Consider the following 15,453-nt stretch of genomic DNA (forward strand, 5'->3'; position numbering starts at 1 on the left):
ATTTCTTGCATCTTCTCAATCTTTGCCTCCATTCTTTTTCTGAAGTCCTGGATCATCTTCACTATCATTATCCTGAATTCTTTTTCTGGAAGGTTGCCTATCTCCACTTCATTTAGTTGTTTTTTTGGGTTTTTATCTTGTTCCTTCATCTGGTACAAAGTCCTCTGCCTTTTCATTTTCCCTATCTTTCTGTGAATGTGGTTTCTTTCCCCAGGCTGCAGAATTGTAGTTCTTCTTGCTTCTGCTGTCTGCCCTCTGGGCATTGAGTTTTTGTCATCAGTTCAAAACTTAAGGTTTTGACCTTACGAAGTATTTTCACTTCTCAAAAGAAGAGAACTATTAGTTAGAGACAATCACCTCCAGGCCAGCCCACCAGTCTAGTTTTGGAAGCTCCTTCCTTTCTGTGGGACATTTGCATTTCTTAGTGTTGTGGGATTCTCTTCCTTGCCTGTGGTGCTCCCCCATTGCTCCCCACCGTGTTTCCTGTCTCTCCACGTGTCCAGGTAGGCTGCCCTGGTCACTATGTCAGCCTTCACTGCATTGTTCTTTGGGGAACTTGCTGTCCGGGAATGGATGGGATATTCACAGCCACCCCTCCATCCCTCACTCACGTTTTGCCATGGAGATTTAAGGGACATTTCTCTGTCTCTTTGGCCTAAGGAAGGGTTGCAAGGTGGGCTCATGTCTGTCTTGTTCACCATTGTACTCCTGCCCTTAGAATGGTGCCTGGCATGTGGTCAACACTTAGTAAATATTTGTCCAGTGAATTAATATCCATGGGCAGGGACCAAGCCCTGAGAGTTTACACTCTGGTGGTGCCCACCTGTGGGTCATCCCATGGCTATTTCCTGCTGTGCGCTCCCAGACAGCTCTTGTGTAACTTAGTTCAATCCCCTAGATTATTGGTCTGTTGTCTACAGTGTCCACAGAGCCTGAGACCACCTTCAGAAACAGCTGCCCCTCCCTCCTCCATTAGGAATCTACACTTAACCCTGGAAGAGAAACTTGTGCCGGGAACTCAAGACAAAACTATTTTGTGGGAGATGCTGACTAGTTTTACAATGGGATGGGAGGGTGCAGGTGGCCCTAAATTGGTCCCTGTGTGTGTGTGTGTGTGTGTGTGTGGTTGGACAGGTTCTTACTGCAGGAAGGCACCATCTTTTAGGGGCTTAATTCTGATTGATAGACATGGAAGATTTGTTTTGGCAAATTTCCAGAAGAGGACAATCAAGGGTTTCATTCTGTTAAAGGTCATCTGTTATGATAACTGGTGGGTCTCTTGTGATGGCAAGGTGACTTGTTCTGATGTGTACGAAGGTGCCCTGTGATCTAGCCATGGACTTGCACTTACCTTTATTGCTCTATGTATAGAAACAGCTTTGTCTCCCCAAGAGAATGGTCTTAAGTTTGTGTGTCCCCCGTGAGTGGCTCTGTGTCCACCATAGATGAAAAAAAATCCCTCCATGAATTGCCAAGTATCTCCCCGCCCCACACCTGTGGCCAAGTGTCCAGCCATGGGTGGCCTGGTATTTAGCCATGGAGGACCAGGTGTCCCCCAGTGTATGGCCAAGTGTTCCCCCCTGAATGGCCAAGTGTGCAGCTGTGGCTGGCTGAGTATCAGGCCATGCAGGGCTGAATGTCCACCATGGGTGGCACAGCATTCCCCTGTGGATGGCCACATGCCTGCTCTTGGACGACTGTGAACGTGGCCATTCTCCTCTCTGCTCACCCTGGCGCCCCCTCCGCCAGCCCCACGCACGGCCTGTTACCAGTAGGTCTGGAGGTTGAGTGGGGCCTGACCTCAGCTCCCGCAGCCCCTGCCACTTCTCCATGAGGCTCTGGGGTGCAGAGCCCATAGGGCCTGTGTGTGGGAACTGGGGCCTAGTAGGAGGGCACCACGGGGGAGGGGGCCCATGTGGTTGTAGGGGTGACATCCCCTCCTTCCCCCGCCAGGCTGAGACCCCGGAAGGAGCAGGGCACCTATGCGCTGTCTCTGATCTATGGGAAGACTGTGTACCACTACCTCATCAGCCAGGACAAGGCGGGCAGATACTGCATTCCCGAGGGGACCAAGTTTGACACGCTCTGGCAGGTAGGCCGCCCACACACCCTGTTGTGGGGAGAGGCTGCGGCGGGGTGCTCAGGCTCCTGGGGAGGAGGGGAGCCCCGGCCCTGACGCTCCTCCCTGCAGCTGGTGGAGTACCTGAAGCTGAAGGCTGACGGGCTCATCTACTGCCTGAAGGAGGCCTGTCCCAACAACAGCGCCAGCTCAGGTGAGCGGGGCAGCGGGGGGCAGGGGTGAGCGGGCGACCCCGGCCCCCACCCCCTCACTGTCCCTTCTGCTCCCCCAGAGGCCGCTGCTCCCACACTCCCCGCCCACCCATCCACATTCACCCAGGTGAGTCGGCAGCACCCTAGACTCGGGGCCTTGGGGATGGAGCTGGGTGGGCAATGGGTCCTGTTCCCAGGGTGGGGCTCCGGGCAGGAGATGGGGGGAGAGTGGGGCTGCCGTGGAACAGAAGAGGGTACCCCCAGCACCATCTCTGGGAGTCCTCGGAGGATGTGGGTCTCATGAGAGGGGCTGGGTGCCCCCAGCTCTGGCCCTGCTGACCCTTGCTGACCCCATGACCTTTAGCCTCAGAGACGGATCGACACGCTCAACTCAGATGGATACACCCCCGAACCAGGTGAGTCGGCAGAGATGGAGGTGTGTAGGGGTTCGTGTCAGACCAAGAGCAGGGTCCTGGCTGGGCCCTGGGGTGTGTCAGGGGAGGGACGTGTGCCAGGCCTGACCTGCGGCGCTGGGCCTGGTTGCCCTGTGCACGCACTGTGCCTGCAGGTGTCCACGTGGGTACCTGCATCATGCCCGCCTGTGAGCATGTGCCCGGGGGCATGCTGACATGCAGGGGAGTAGACCTGGCCGTGCCTGGGCCACCCCGGGTACAGACACACATCTGTTGGGCACCTACTATGTGCCAGTCGTGCTCCAAGCTCACTGAGTGTATGAGCTTTGCTGAATCCTCCCGACAAGCCACACGAGGCGGTCATGGTAATTATTCTCATTTTACAGAAGAGAAAGGAGGGCCAGGAACTATCATGTCCCGCAGCTAGGCAGTGGTGGAGCTGGGGTTTGAACCCAAGGAGTCAGGCTCCAGAGCCCAGGTCCCTAAAACGCCCTAGATGCTCGTGTGTTTCATGTGTGGATGTAAGCCTGTGCACGTGTGTGCAGAGAACATACACGGTTGCCTGTGCACAGAGAGGCTCATCTGGAGCCCTTGTACACATGGCTGCGTGGTCCATACGTAGACATGGGCAGGCGTGACACGGGTGCATACGTGTCAGTGCACGCACACCCATAGGTGTGCACGCTCCAGCTGGCACTATATTGGTTACTTGTGCAGACACGCCTTTGGACACCCATCACACACCGAGACATGGGTGAGAGTGTACGTGGGTGTTATGCGTGAACACGCAGGGGCACATGTGTGTGCACTCTAGCCAGTGCACACATGGTTACGTGTGCACATTAGAGTCCTCTTGGACGTGGCTTCCCAGCTCACCCACAGATGGGACCAGGAGCGCACACAAATGCACACACGCACATGAACGCACACGTGTGCCCGTGTGCCCATGCATGCTCTGGATGGTGCACCCTGTGCCTTGCGGCGCACGTGTCTGGTGGGCACCGAGGCTGCCCTGCCCTGCTCAGCCCCCATCCCTCTCCCGCCTCCTGACTTGGGAGCACACGCCTGTGTGTGTGTGCCCAGCATGCCTAGCGTCCTCAGAGAAGCCGCGATCGATGCCCATGGACACCAGCGTGTACGAGAGCCCCTACAGCGACCCCGAGGAGCTCAAAAACAAGAAGCTCTTCCTGAAGCGCGAGAACCTCATCATGGCTGACATAGAACTTGGCTGCGGCAACTTCGGCTCCGTTCGCCAGGGCGTCTACCGCATGCGCAAGTAGGCTGCCCAGCCTTGGCTGGGGAACCACCGTGGGAGGGGCAGAGGGGGCGTTGCCTCCCAAGGCCTTGGGGGTGGAGCCAGGATGTGACTTCAGGTTGCCTGGGAAACAGACGCTGGGACAGGAAATTGCCTGCTAGGCGGGGTTACCTGGGGGAGCCCAGGGCAGCACCCGAGAGGGAGCCAGAGGAGCAGGTCTGGGGCAGAGAGAAGTTAGGCTGAGCTGCAGATGCAACAGAGTCCCCCTTTTCCACTCCATCGGCTGGTCATTGGATACAGGCTGGTCACTTGGTACAGGCTGCCCCTGGGGAGGGTGACACTTTGAGCCGGTTCTTTTCAGCGAGGGGCAGTTCCTCGGAGGGGCTTGGCTGTGAGCTGTGAGCTGCAGGGAGGACTGGGCGGCAAACCACAGCATCTACTACACAAGTCCAGGGAGAGGAGAGGCAGGTCGGGTGGGGATGAGGGGGCCAGGTCAGGCCCGTGCCAGCTCACGCGTGTCCCTCCGTGCGTCACGGCAGGAAGCAGATCGACGTGGCCATCAAGGTGTTGAAACAGAGCACGGAGAAGGCGGACAAGGACGAGATGATGCGGGAGGCGCAGATCATGCACCAGCTGGACAACCCCTACATCGTGCGGCTCATCGGCGTCTGCCAGGCCGAGGCCCTCATGCTGGTGATGGAGATGGCGGGCGGCGGGCCGCTGCACAAGTTCCTGCTTGGGAAGAAGTGAGCCTCTGGGCCGGCCAGGTGTTTGGGGCTGGAGGTGGCGGGGAATGACCCTGTCCACCCACGGGTGTGTTCCACACTCACTTCCCCGCGTTTATAGACACACAGCCGCCGCCCACACTCACGCCCATGACAGATCTGACCCCAGGTTTGACTTTCGGCTCTGCCCCTAACGGGTGTGACCCCAGGTGCGTTTCTTAATTCATCTGTGCCTCAGTTTCCTCATTTGTACCACGGCGATGCACAGTATTTACGTCCAGGGGCTCCTGTGAGGGTCAAATGAGTTGATGTCTCAGTAGAAAGTGCTCAGAACGGTTCCTGGCGTTGCTTATAGGAGCTTTGTAAGTATTAGCTCTGTCACAACTGCCACCTCTGTTCTCTCGGCCAATTCATGACGCACGGGAAGTTGCCGATGGTTGATGGTCTTTGACCTAAAGCAGGGTGGGAAAACTGCAGCCAGGCTTGTTTTGTACAGCCTGGTTTCGCATGTTTAAAGGTCTGTGAAAAAAACAAAGAGGACTATGTGGCAGAGACCATATGTGTCCTGCAAAGGCTGAAATATTGACTCTCAGGCCCTATAGAGAAAAAATTGGCCCATCTCTAATCCAAAGAAATTGCAGTTTCGTTTGTGTTCCCTCGTGCCTCAAACTCTTACCCTCACGACACGATATTTGACACTCGCAGAGGCACATGACCTTGAACCCGAGCTCTTGCTGGAGTGCGTGCCTTCACGGGTCCCAGCTCATGTACTCAGTTATCCCACGGGTGTTTATTGGGCAATTTCTCTGTGAGAGGGACCATTACCAGCACTTGGGATTATCAGCGAACAAAGAGACGAAGTTCTCTGCCCTGTATTTTGGTTGGGAAAGAGAAGCTTTAAATAATCATTATAATACCGTAAAGCATAGAGTATGTCGGAAGGTAAGTACTATGGAAAGGGGGGTTGGGAGTGTCAGGGTAGGAGGAGAGAAGTGAGAAGGTGAGGCAGCCAAGTGCAGCTCTGGGGGAAGAGTGGTCCAGACAGAGGGCACAGCCAGTGCAAAGGTCCTGAGGTGCCTGGTGTGGTAGAGGAACTGTGAGTAAGGCCCCGAGGCTGAAGCAGAGTGAGTGCAGGGGAGGGGGGAGCTGACGTGGGCAGGGAGGTGATGGGGCAGATGGTGCAGGGCCTTGTGGGCCGTGGGGAGGACTTGGACATTTACCCTGAGTGAGGTAGGAGCCCTGGACGCTGTGAGCCGACGGGGGGCAGGACCTGACTCCAGTGTGGGAAGGACAGACCGTGCCGGGTGAGGGCAGAGGTGGCTGTTCTGGTCCAGGCTGGCAACGATGACGGCTGGGTCAGGGTGGCAGAAGCAGACGTGGAGAGAAGTAGGGGGATTCTGGAGGGATTTTGAAGTCAGGGCTGCCAGGGTTTGCTGATGGATTGGATATTGGGTGTGAGAAAGAGGCGCCGAGGGCAAGGCCAGTGCTTCTGAGTAAATGAAAAGATGGAGAAAGAGGAGTGCGCGTGCGCGTTTGTACAATCAGGAACTTGGCTTTGTCTTTATTATCTTTGAGATGCCTGTGAGACCCCCTGAGGGCACACAGAGGACGCAGGTAAGTGTGTTAAGTCTGGAAATCCCAGTATATGGATGAAATTTAAGGCCTCGAGCCTGGATGAGGGCAGAGGTTTGTGCCTGTTTTGCTCACGCCATGTCCCCCCGCCCCATGCCTGGCACACAGCAGGTGCCCAATAAGCACCTGTTGAACAGAGGCTCAGCTGGGTCAGAGAAGTGGGCTTTGCCCCCCTGGGGAGTTGGGCTGTCCCATCCCAGCTGCCCCTGCACCCCAGGGAGGAGATCCCCGTCAGCAACGTGGCGGAGCTGCTGCACCAGGTGTCCATGGGGATGAAGTACCTGGAGGAGAAGAACTTTGTGCACCGTGACCTGGCGGCCCGCAATGTCCTTCTGGTCAACCGGCACTACGCCAAGATCAGCGACTTTGGTCTCTCCAAGGCACTGGGTGCTGACGACAGCTACTACACCGTGAGCCCCCGGCCCTGGGGTGCCCAGGTGGAGGAGGCGGTGGCGTGGAGGGTCCCCGAGCCCTGTCCCGGCAGCATCTCCCACCCTCCAGGCTCGCTCGGCGGGGAAGTGGCCGCTCAAGTGGTACGCGCCTGAGTGCATCAACTTCCGCAAGTTCTCCAGCCGCAGTGACGTCTGGGGCTACGGGGTCACCATGTGGGAAGCCTTCTCCTATGGCCAGAAGCCTTACAAGGCAGGTGTAGGCAGAGGCGGGCGGACAGCTGGGTGGGAAGAGGAGCCGGGGGGAAGGGGCCCTGGTTACTCACATGTGTACTTGGCTCTGGCTTGAGCAGAAGATGAAGGGCCCCGAGGTCATGGCCTTCATCGAGCAGGGCAAGCGGATGGAGTGCCCACCAGAGTGTCCACCCGAAATGTACAAACTCATGAGCGACTGCTGGACTTACAAGTGAGTGCCAGCGGGCAGGAGGGTACCTGGCTGAACTGACACCCAGGCCTGGGACAGGAGGTCGTGGTGGCCAATAGTCCAGCTAACTCATCTCACCCAAAGACTCACCCAATTCATGGCCTCTCCAACCCTCGGTACCTTTATTCCCCCTGCATCCATGCTCAACTCTCCAACAGACTGACCCTACAATGCTCCACTGGTCCAGCACCCCAGCACCCTACCTGCAGACACCCACTGCTCCAGCCTCTAAAACCTCAGTCTCCCACCAGCCAATACTCAAATGATCCTGCAACACTCAGACAAGTCAGTACTGTTACCCAAACTATGATACCAATACTCAGGGCATGGGATAATACTCCATTCTATAATTCCTGTTTCCCATCAGCCAACATTCAACACCTAATTACCCATTCAGGTCAACACCGAAGCACCCAGATACTCAATGCCCTCCCTCCTCTGTCTGCTCGAAGCCCGGTGCTTGAACACGCCAACTCCTAACACCGTCAATACCTCCCCTTCCCATCACACTACAGGCAACATGCACCCCAACAAGCTATTACCCTACACTAATCCTCCAATGCACGGGCATTCCAATATTTGATACCTTTCCTGCCCCAGCATCCATTATTCCACTGGCCAACACCTTTCACACTGACACCCAAACACCCAAGCACTCCAATAAATACACACCCTACTTATGATAAAGGAATAAGAAATGATCAGCCCATCCCTTCTCCACCATGTATTAACTCAACCTCTATCAAGAAACAATACACCAACACCCCAGTACCCAAAGAGGCTAGCATCTAACACCCCAACGCAATACATGGATATTCCACACACGTACCATCAATACCCTGACTCTCCACTAGCTGAACGCGTCCTCCATACGCCAGTGTTCCTCTCCTTCGCGGGCAGCGTACTTGCATCCGTGTGAGCCCGCACCCAGCACCCAAATACCCTGGCCAAATGCACATGCTCAGTACATCAACATTCAACACCCCAGCTCCCCGTGGTCAACAGTTGTCACCCCTACACTCAGGGAGCTCCCTTCCCTAAGTCTTCGCCAGTCAACACTCAGTATATGGTTCCCCTCCATCCTGGATGGAGCTCTTCAACTAGGCGATGCGGCAACCCCGGAATTGCAGTCCTCTCACACCCAGGAGGCCCCTCCATTACCCGATGCCCGCCCCCCACCCCAGCCCCACTGCTTTCTGAGCCCCATGCATGTCCACCCACCAGCTGAAGTTGGGTTCCGGGGGTGTGGTCAGCAGTCTGGATCTCCCCGACCCCTCACAGGTGGGAGGACCGTCCAGACTTCCTGACCGTGGAGCAGCGCATGCGCATCTACTACTACAGCTTGGCGAGCAAGGCCGCGGACGCTGCCGCATGCGGAACGGGGGCCGAGGCTGTGTGTGTCTGAGCTCCAGCCTGCCGGCCCCTACGCCCCAGCTTTTCCTCCTGTGTCCTCAGCTCCCTCCCAGGACCTCCAGTCTGGCTGAGCCCAGCTCAGCTTCTCTCCCCGCCCCGCACCAGCTGGGCTGTGAGAAGGGGGACAGCTCAGGCCTCCGGCCCACACTGGTCTAGTATTCCCTGGCCCCTCTGGCTGGGGCAGGAGGCCGAGACCCAGGCAAGGTGGTCCTGGGCTGGAATCTACTGGGAGGCCGTGAGCTGAGGGGGCGTTGCTTACAGCAAGGACCCTCCTTCCTCTGGGCCCAGAAGGGCGGACTCCCGGAGTCCTCAGGTGGCAAGACCCCAATCATTGGAATAAACGCAGCTTCTCTCTCGTCTGAGATCCCTCATCTTTCTGGGGTGAGGGCGGGGGGACCACGAAAGGGGCTGGGTCATCGGAAGGGGTCCATGAGAAGTGCCTGATGGTGCAACGCACGGCCATTCCAATATTTGATACAGCTTTTCTCGTGTGGGCCTGGGGGCTGGCTTTCCCGCCCTTGTGCCCTGGGGACACCTCTACCAGCGTGAGGGGCTGCAGCAGGCGAGCGTGGGGACTTAGGGGCCGCGTGCCTGCTGGCCACTCAGCTCCCCGAGCCTCACGGACGGCGTGAGACAGGTGCTGCCCGTGTTCGCGGCGCGTTCTCATCACCTGGAGAGAGTTTAACACACGCTGATCCCGCCCCAGCCCGTGCATTTTAAGGTCTCTTCAGGTGATTGTATCATTCTGCCCCTTCTCAGCTGCCTCCCCTTCCTCCCTGGGCCCAGACAGTCACAGCTGGGAATCCTTATCACCTGATGCCCCGAGGGCCGGCTCGGTCCCGCTCAGGAGAAGACCTGGCTCCAAGCGCTGCTGCCTCAGTGTTCCCACATGAAGAACTGGGGTGTTGGAGCACAGAGCCCGACAGGTCGGGTGAAGTGGAGCCAGGGCCCTGCATTTCTTTTCCGGACTTGCTCCCCCTTGCTCGGCTGCAGTTGGCCTTCATACCCTGCAACGCCTCCTCCTCTTGGCCTGGCCCCGAAGAGCCACGGGCTCCAGGGCGGCCATGCAACCCACTCAGCGCCAGGGAGGGGCAAGGAGATTTTCTGCGGCTTCTGAGGAGGTAGATTTTCTTTCTTTTTGTTTGTGGAGCTCTAGAAAGCCTGGGGCTGTTTTGTGGCACTGTGGGGTGGGGTGTGGGGACTGGGGCTTGAGGCCCAGGCTGGTGACGCCCGAGAGGAGACCCCAGAACCTTGGTGATGTGAGTGCGTTGTCGAAACCAGGAAATTGACATTGGGGTTATTAACTTAGGTACGGACCTTGCTCTGATTTTACCGCTTATGGAGTTTTAATAATTCATGTGTAAGCTTCATGTTAGAGGGTTTGTTTGTTTGTTTGGTTGGTTTTTTTTGCTGTACGCGGGCCTCTCACTGTTGTGGCCTCTCCCGTTGCGGAGCACAGGCTCCGGACGCGCAGGCTCAGCGGCCATGGCTCACGGGCCCAGCCGCTGCGCGGCATGTGGGATCTTCCCGGACCGGGTCACGAACCCGCGTCCCCTGCATCGGCAGACGGACTCTCAACCACTGCGCCACCAGAGAAGCCCCATGTTAGAGTATTCTTTAATGAACTTTGTATTCTACCTGGAAAATAGTTCAGAGGGCCCCCAGTTATAGAGTCAACTCCAGACACAGCTATGTGTTCGTTTGGAGACTAAATCTGTAATGGTTTGGAATTGTTTGAGGGTCTCCAAGCCCTGCCAGACGATATCGTCCTGCATTTAGATTCGAAACAGATGAGCAGAGCACAGCGATTGTAAAGATTAAGACACAAACTCAGTTCCTTCTATTTTGTCATTCTCTGAAGCCACTTGAAGATTTTGTGTTTAAAATGTAAAACAGTGAAGTTTGCAAGCCATGCGATATATTTTTAGTTGGGAAATGCACATATGAGTTCATAAGCTAACTGTATTACTGACTTTGAATAGCACCATTAAAATGCAAAAATTGTTTTTTAACTAATTGTTTTAAAACTAATGAACAAATCAAGAAAAATTACATCAATGGTACAACTTCGTGGCTTCCGAAATTGTACTGTTTGCAGGTATTTCAGTTTTATTAAATCCACGTGTTAGTTACTGGATAATTATTTACCTTGTTACATAAAGTATTATGTCAGAAGGGAAATACATTTTCGCTGTCTGCATTTCTTTTGTGGTCATCATTATTATTTGTTTCATGTTATAATTATTGCTGAAGATAACATTATTTTATGGGGAGGAGGTGTTAAAAGTGATCCGTTCTGGGGGTCAAATACGTTGAGAACGCTATGTGCTCGCAATAAATTGACTGTTGAATGAACCGATGAAAGAGGGTGCAGTTCCACATAGATACCACCAGGTGGCGGTGTTCCCCAAGCCAAGACCTCTCAGCTGCTCAAACCCGGTTCTCGCCTCCTGCCCCACTTTCGCCATCTTCTGCCTGGAGCAGGACCCCAGGCTCTTCCCTGGTCTCACAGGCCCCTAGTCCTGTCCCCTGTAATCCGTTCACTCCAGAACCGCATGAAGGGTCTTTTCTACTAGCAGCTCTGACAATTCCCTCCATCCTCTTCCAGGGTTCCCCAAACATATTCATGCTGATTCTCACCTCTGGGCTTTTGCATCTACTGTTCTCTCTGCCTGGAATTATTTTCATCCCCATTTTACTAATGTCCACGAGGAAAACTTATCCTTAAAGTATGAGTAACTTACTGGGGGAAGTTTCTTAATCTCTCTGTGCCTCAGTTTCTTTGGGTGGTTTGTCCAGAAAGAGAAGGTAAATCCAGGTCCAGGAGTTAGAAAACCTGCAGGGGAGTGTCCTGGGATGTAAAGAGAGAAAGGCCTCCCCTTCCTCCTGCTTTGGCTCTGGCCAGGGGTAGGGGGCTCTGGCTTTGGCCAACCCAAGCCTCCTTGATGGGTCCCCAGTGGTTGGTCCAGAGGGTCTTCTGCTCTCCGCGCCCTCCCTGGTGGGGCTGTTTGCACTCTGCTGACCCCCTGAGCCAGCCTCTGGTCCCTGGGAAGACACCAGGTGTGTGTGTCGGGGGTCAGTTCCGGCCGGGAAGCTATGAGCTGCAGGTGGGTCCTGGGTGTCACCTTTATGGAAGTGCTGGTGACTCCCTCCCACACCGAGGAGCTTGGAGGCCGCATGAGGCTCACGGGACTCACTACAACAAAGCCGGGAGGGAAGCCCTGTGTGCAGGTAGGGACCTGGCTGAGCCCACTGGCCTTCAGGGGTCTGCGGGGGTCCTTGGGGTGGCGTCCAGCATTACTTCCCCCTGCCCGTTTCAGCTTCTCTTCCCGGCTCTGTCCTCCCCACTCTGTCTCCCTCTCTGCTCCATCTCTATTTCTATGTGATAGTCTTAAGTCCCTTAAGAAGAAAGAGCCTTCTCCCTCTGCCTCCTTCTGTCTCTCTCTCTCTTTCTCCTTGTCTCTGCCCCTATCTCTCTATCCACTGTTGTCTCTGTTGCCCCTTTTGACCCCATCCTTGGGCTTCTCAACCCTGAGGGTCCCTCCCCTCTCCTCCTCTCTGGGTTCTGCTTCTTCTGACACCAGTGCCCCGAGAGGGTGAAGGAGGCTGCTGCCCAGGGAAGGGGCAGGGGACAGGCCAGGGCCAGGTGCCCGGCACAGCTGCCCCGGGGAGCATCAGACCCCAGTGCTGAGCTCCATTTTGGAAGGGTCTTTCTCACAACCATCCGGTCCTCATGGCCACCTCCTCCCCGTGGGCCACCTCTTCCCTTCTTGCCCTTTCTCATCACCAGACTCTGACCTCCTTCCTGTTTCTTTGTCTCTTCTGTGAGTGTCACTGCCCTCCCCCCACCACCCGCCAGTCCTCTGGCCCGTGGCCCGGCTGCCTACATGCTGCAGCTGCTGGTGGTGCCTGTCGTTCACCAGCCACGGCCTTCTTGATGCTAATTGAGTGCCAATCCTAGGCCACGTGCACCTCCGCAAAGGCTCTGTTATCTTTGGTCCTTATATTACCATTGGCTGGGCAGGGGGTGCGCTTGGGGACTCGGAAGACAGCGCTTCGGGGGCCAGGGAGTGTCCAGCCACTGTGCGGCTCTAGGGGTGGGTGTTCTTGGGCTTGGCGGTAGAGGTGGGTGAGGCTTGTTACCGGGGAGTCCGCCTTTGCCATGGGGGTCTGGCTGTCGTGGGTGAGCAGTTGTTGTAAAGATCTGGGGTAGCTGCACTGGTACAAGGCTCTGGCTGCTGGGCCTGTGTGGGGTGTTCCATGCCCTGGTGCCATGTGTTGTTCCTGAGCTGGGCTGTTGGGGGGTCAGTGGTTGTCCTTGGCTTGGGGAGTCTGGCTGCTGGGGTGCCTTGTTCCCCACTGTTGACAGCTGAGGTCTGGGACGGCTGCTGGGGAGTTCCAGCTGCTGACTTAGTGGTGAGTATGTGTTGCAGGAGGTCCGTGCTGACAGACCTCGGGCAGTTGTCTGCTGGAGTCTGGGTGTTGTGTGGGGCGTGTCTTGGGGGTGTAGTTGGTGGAGATCAGCTCCGCGCATCTTTCCTTCTTCCTGCGTTTTTTGTTCTCTGTCCACATCTCTCTGTTTCCATCTTGCTCTCTCCATCTGCACTTCTCACTTCCACTCACACGTGTTGAGCCCTTACTGTATGTGTGTATCAGTTGTAGCAGGTCTCTGGGGGCTCTGGGCCCTGCTCACAGGGGAAGAGGTGGGACCCCCTCCCCTGAAGACTGGCCCTGGGGCTGGAATTGTTGGTTCAAGAGGGGCAAAAGGGCTGGATGCTGTGTCAGAGGCCCCTTGATCAGGCTCCTTCCCTTGAACTGTAAGGCCCAGTCTGAGGGGGCTTGGACAGGCCTTGGATTTGTGGGGTCAGGGGGGTCTCAGCCACAGACTTTGGGCAGGTGCAGGGACTTTCCCCTAGGGACAGAAGAGTTGTGGGCATCAGGAGAGAAAACAGCCATGCTGATACCTGGTGGGGAGAGTGTTCCAGGCGGCGGGAAGAGCTCGTGCAAAGGCCCTGAGGCACAACTAGGAGGCCAGTGCAGCTGGGCAGGGTGAGCAAGGGTCAGGCGGGAGGGGTGGGGGCAGAGTGTGCAGGGTTTTGGCTTCAGTCCGAGTGAGGTGTGAACCTCTCGGGCTGGGCACACACAAGGCTCTGAGCACAGACTAGCCCAGGCTCCACACATGGCCCCTGCATGATGCATACTGTCATGGGGGATGTAGTGTTGGTTGAGCCCAGGTGGGACTCGTTCTAAGGTTTTCATGTACCAGGAGCCTTCTCAGAGTGAGTGTCATGGCCCCCGAGGGCTTCTGAGGAATGGACTGGGCTACCCAAAGCTGTGGGAACAGCCCCTGTGGCCCCCCCGGCCCAATCTCCCCTGGGCAGCCTTCCAAGCAAGAGGAGGGAATACAAGGCACAAGGAGTAGCTTGGGGCAGAGGGCACTGGACAGAGTCCTGGAAGGAGGACTGGCCTTGGCCTAGGCTCCCTGGTTGTTCAGGGCAGGGGCTGAGGGAAGCAGTTTCTGACACCTCCTTGCATAACTTCCTGTGATGAGCAGCTCATCATCTACCAACGCAGCCCAGGCTGGTTCGTGAACTAGAATTCTTAGAATGTTCTTTCAAATGCTGACCACAACCTGGACCTTCACCCCTCTCTCCATGGTCCCGAGGCCACCCAGAACTCACCTCTTTCTCCACATATTTCACTCCTCCAATATTTATCATGTGCCTATTCTGGAGATGTGTGTCATGGGTACACAGACCCCGAGTAATTGCTGCGGTGATGGTGGAAGGCCATGGGGCCCTGGTGGTCCAGAAGTGGCTCCCGACCTAGCTGAGAGGGGGTCAATCTGGTGGTCTTCCTGTCGGAAGTAACGTCTAAGCTGAGTCCCCTGTAGGATGAGTGAGATTTGGCCATGGAAGAGATGAGGAAAGAGAGTTCCAGGCACAAGCAGCAGCATATGGAGGGGAGAGAACATCCTTTTGGAAACCAAAAGAGGTTTTGAGTGGCTGGAACACTGTGTTTGCGGGGTGCTGCTGAGGCCAGCAAAGGGATAACAGGAACCCCGGAGCAGTGACCCTGTGGGAGACAAGTGGCCTTTTCTTTTGTATTTTCTGGTTGCTCTACAAGGAAGCAACTTATTCCCCCACCCTCCCATGGCTGCAGCCTTCCTAGCATGGGTTTTTATAACTTATTCCTCTTCTTTAAAATTGAAGTGAGGTTGATGTACAATATTATATGTTACAGGTGTACAATATAGTGATTCACAATTTTTAAAAATTATATTCCATTTATAAAATATTGGCTATATTCCCTGTGTTGTACAATATATCCTTGTAGCTTTTTTCTGAATTTTATTTTATTTATTTTTTTATATAGCAGGTTCTTATTAGTCATCAATTTTATACACATCAGTGTATACATGTCAATCCCAATTGATCACACCTCCCCCACCCCCCTGCCGCTTCCCCCCCTTGGTGTCCATACGTGTGTTTTCTAGGTTCCACATATATACATTAATATACGATATTTGTTTTTCTCTTTCTGACTTACTTCACTCTGTATGACAGTCTCTACATCTATCCATGTCTCAACAAATGACCCAGTTTCTTTCCTTTTAATGGCTGAGTAATATTCCATTATATATATGTACCACATCTTCTTTATCCATTTGTCTGTCAATGAGCATTTAGGTTGCTTCCATGACCTGGCTATTGTAAATAGTGCTGCAATGAACATTGGAGTGCATGTGTCTTTTTTGAATTATGGTTTTCTCCGGGTATATGCCAAGCAGTGGGATTGCTGGGTAAAATGGTAATTCTATTTTTAGTTTTTTTTTTTTTTTTTTTTTTTTTTTTTTTTTTTTGTGGTATGC

At 55.0% G+C, this 15,453-nt stretch overlaps 1 protein-coding gene across 2 annotated transcripts in view; it reads left to right on the forward strand.

Annotated features, from left to right (window-relative positions):
* Positions 1–8,921, forward strand: part of ZAP70 (zeta chain of T cell receptor associated protein kinase 70) — a 20,893-nt gene extending 11,972 nt beyond the window's left edge. The window contains exons 3-12 of one of the 2 annotated variants that reach the window (XM_007112224.4): positions 1,954–2,092; positions 2,192–2,273; positions 2,352–2,398; positions 2,636–2,687; positions 3,768–3,960; positions 4,479–4,685; positions 6,514–6,706; positions 6,798–6,938; positions 7,039–7,151; positions 8,451–8,921. In XM_007112224.4, coding sequence (XP_007112286.1) covers positions 1,954–2,092; positions 2,192–2,273; positions 2,352–2,398; positions 2,636–2,687; positions 3,768–3,960; positions 4,479–4,685; positions 6,514–6,706; positions 6,798–6,938; positions 7,039–7,151; positions 8,451–8,574 — 1,291 coding nt within the window. In that variant the 3' untranslated portion in view covers positions 8,575–8,921. The remainder of the gene's footprint in view (positions 1–1,953; positions 2,093–2,191; positions 2,274–2,351; positions 2,399–2,635; positions 2,688–3,767; positions 3,961–4,478; positions 4,686–6,513; positions 6,707–6,797; positions 6,939–7,038; positions 7,152–8,450) is intronic. The other variant, XM_007112223.2, reaches the window with a different exon arrangement.
* Positions 8,922–15,453: the final 6,532 nt, after the last annotated feature.

The sequence above is a fragment of the Physeter macrocephalus genome, chromosome 12 (assembly GCF_002837175.3).
Source record: "Physeter macrocephalus isolate SW-GA chromosome 12, ASM283717v5, whole genome shotgun sequence".
NCBI lineage: Eukaryota > Metazoa > Chordata > Mammalia > Artiodactyla > Physeteridae > Physeter > Physeter macrocephalus.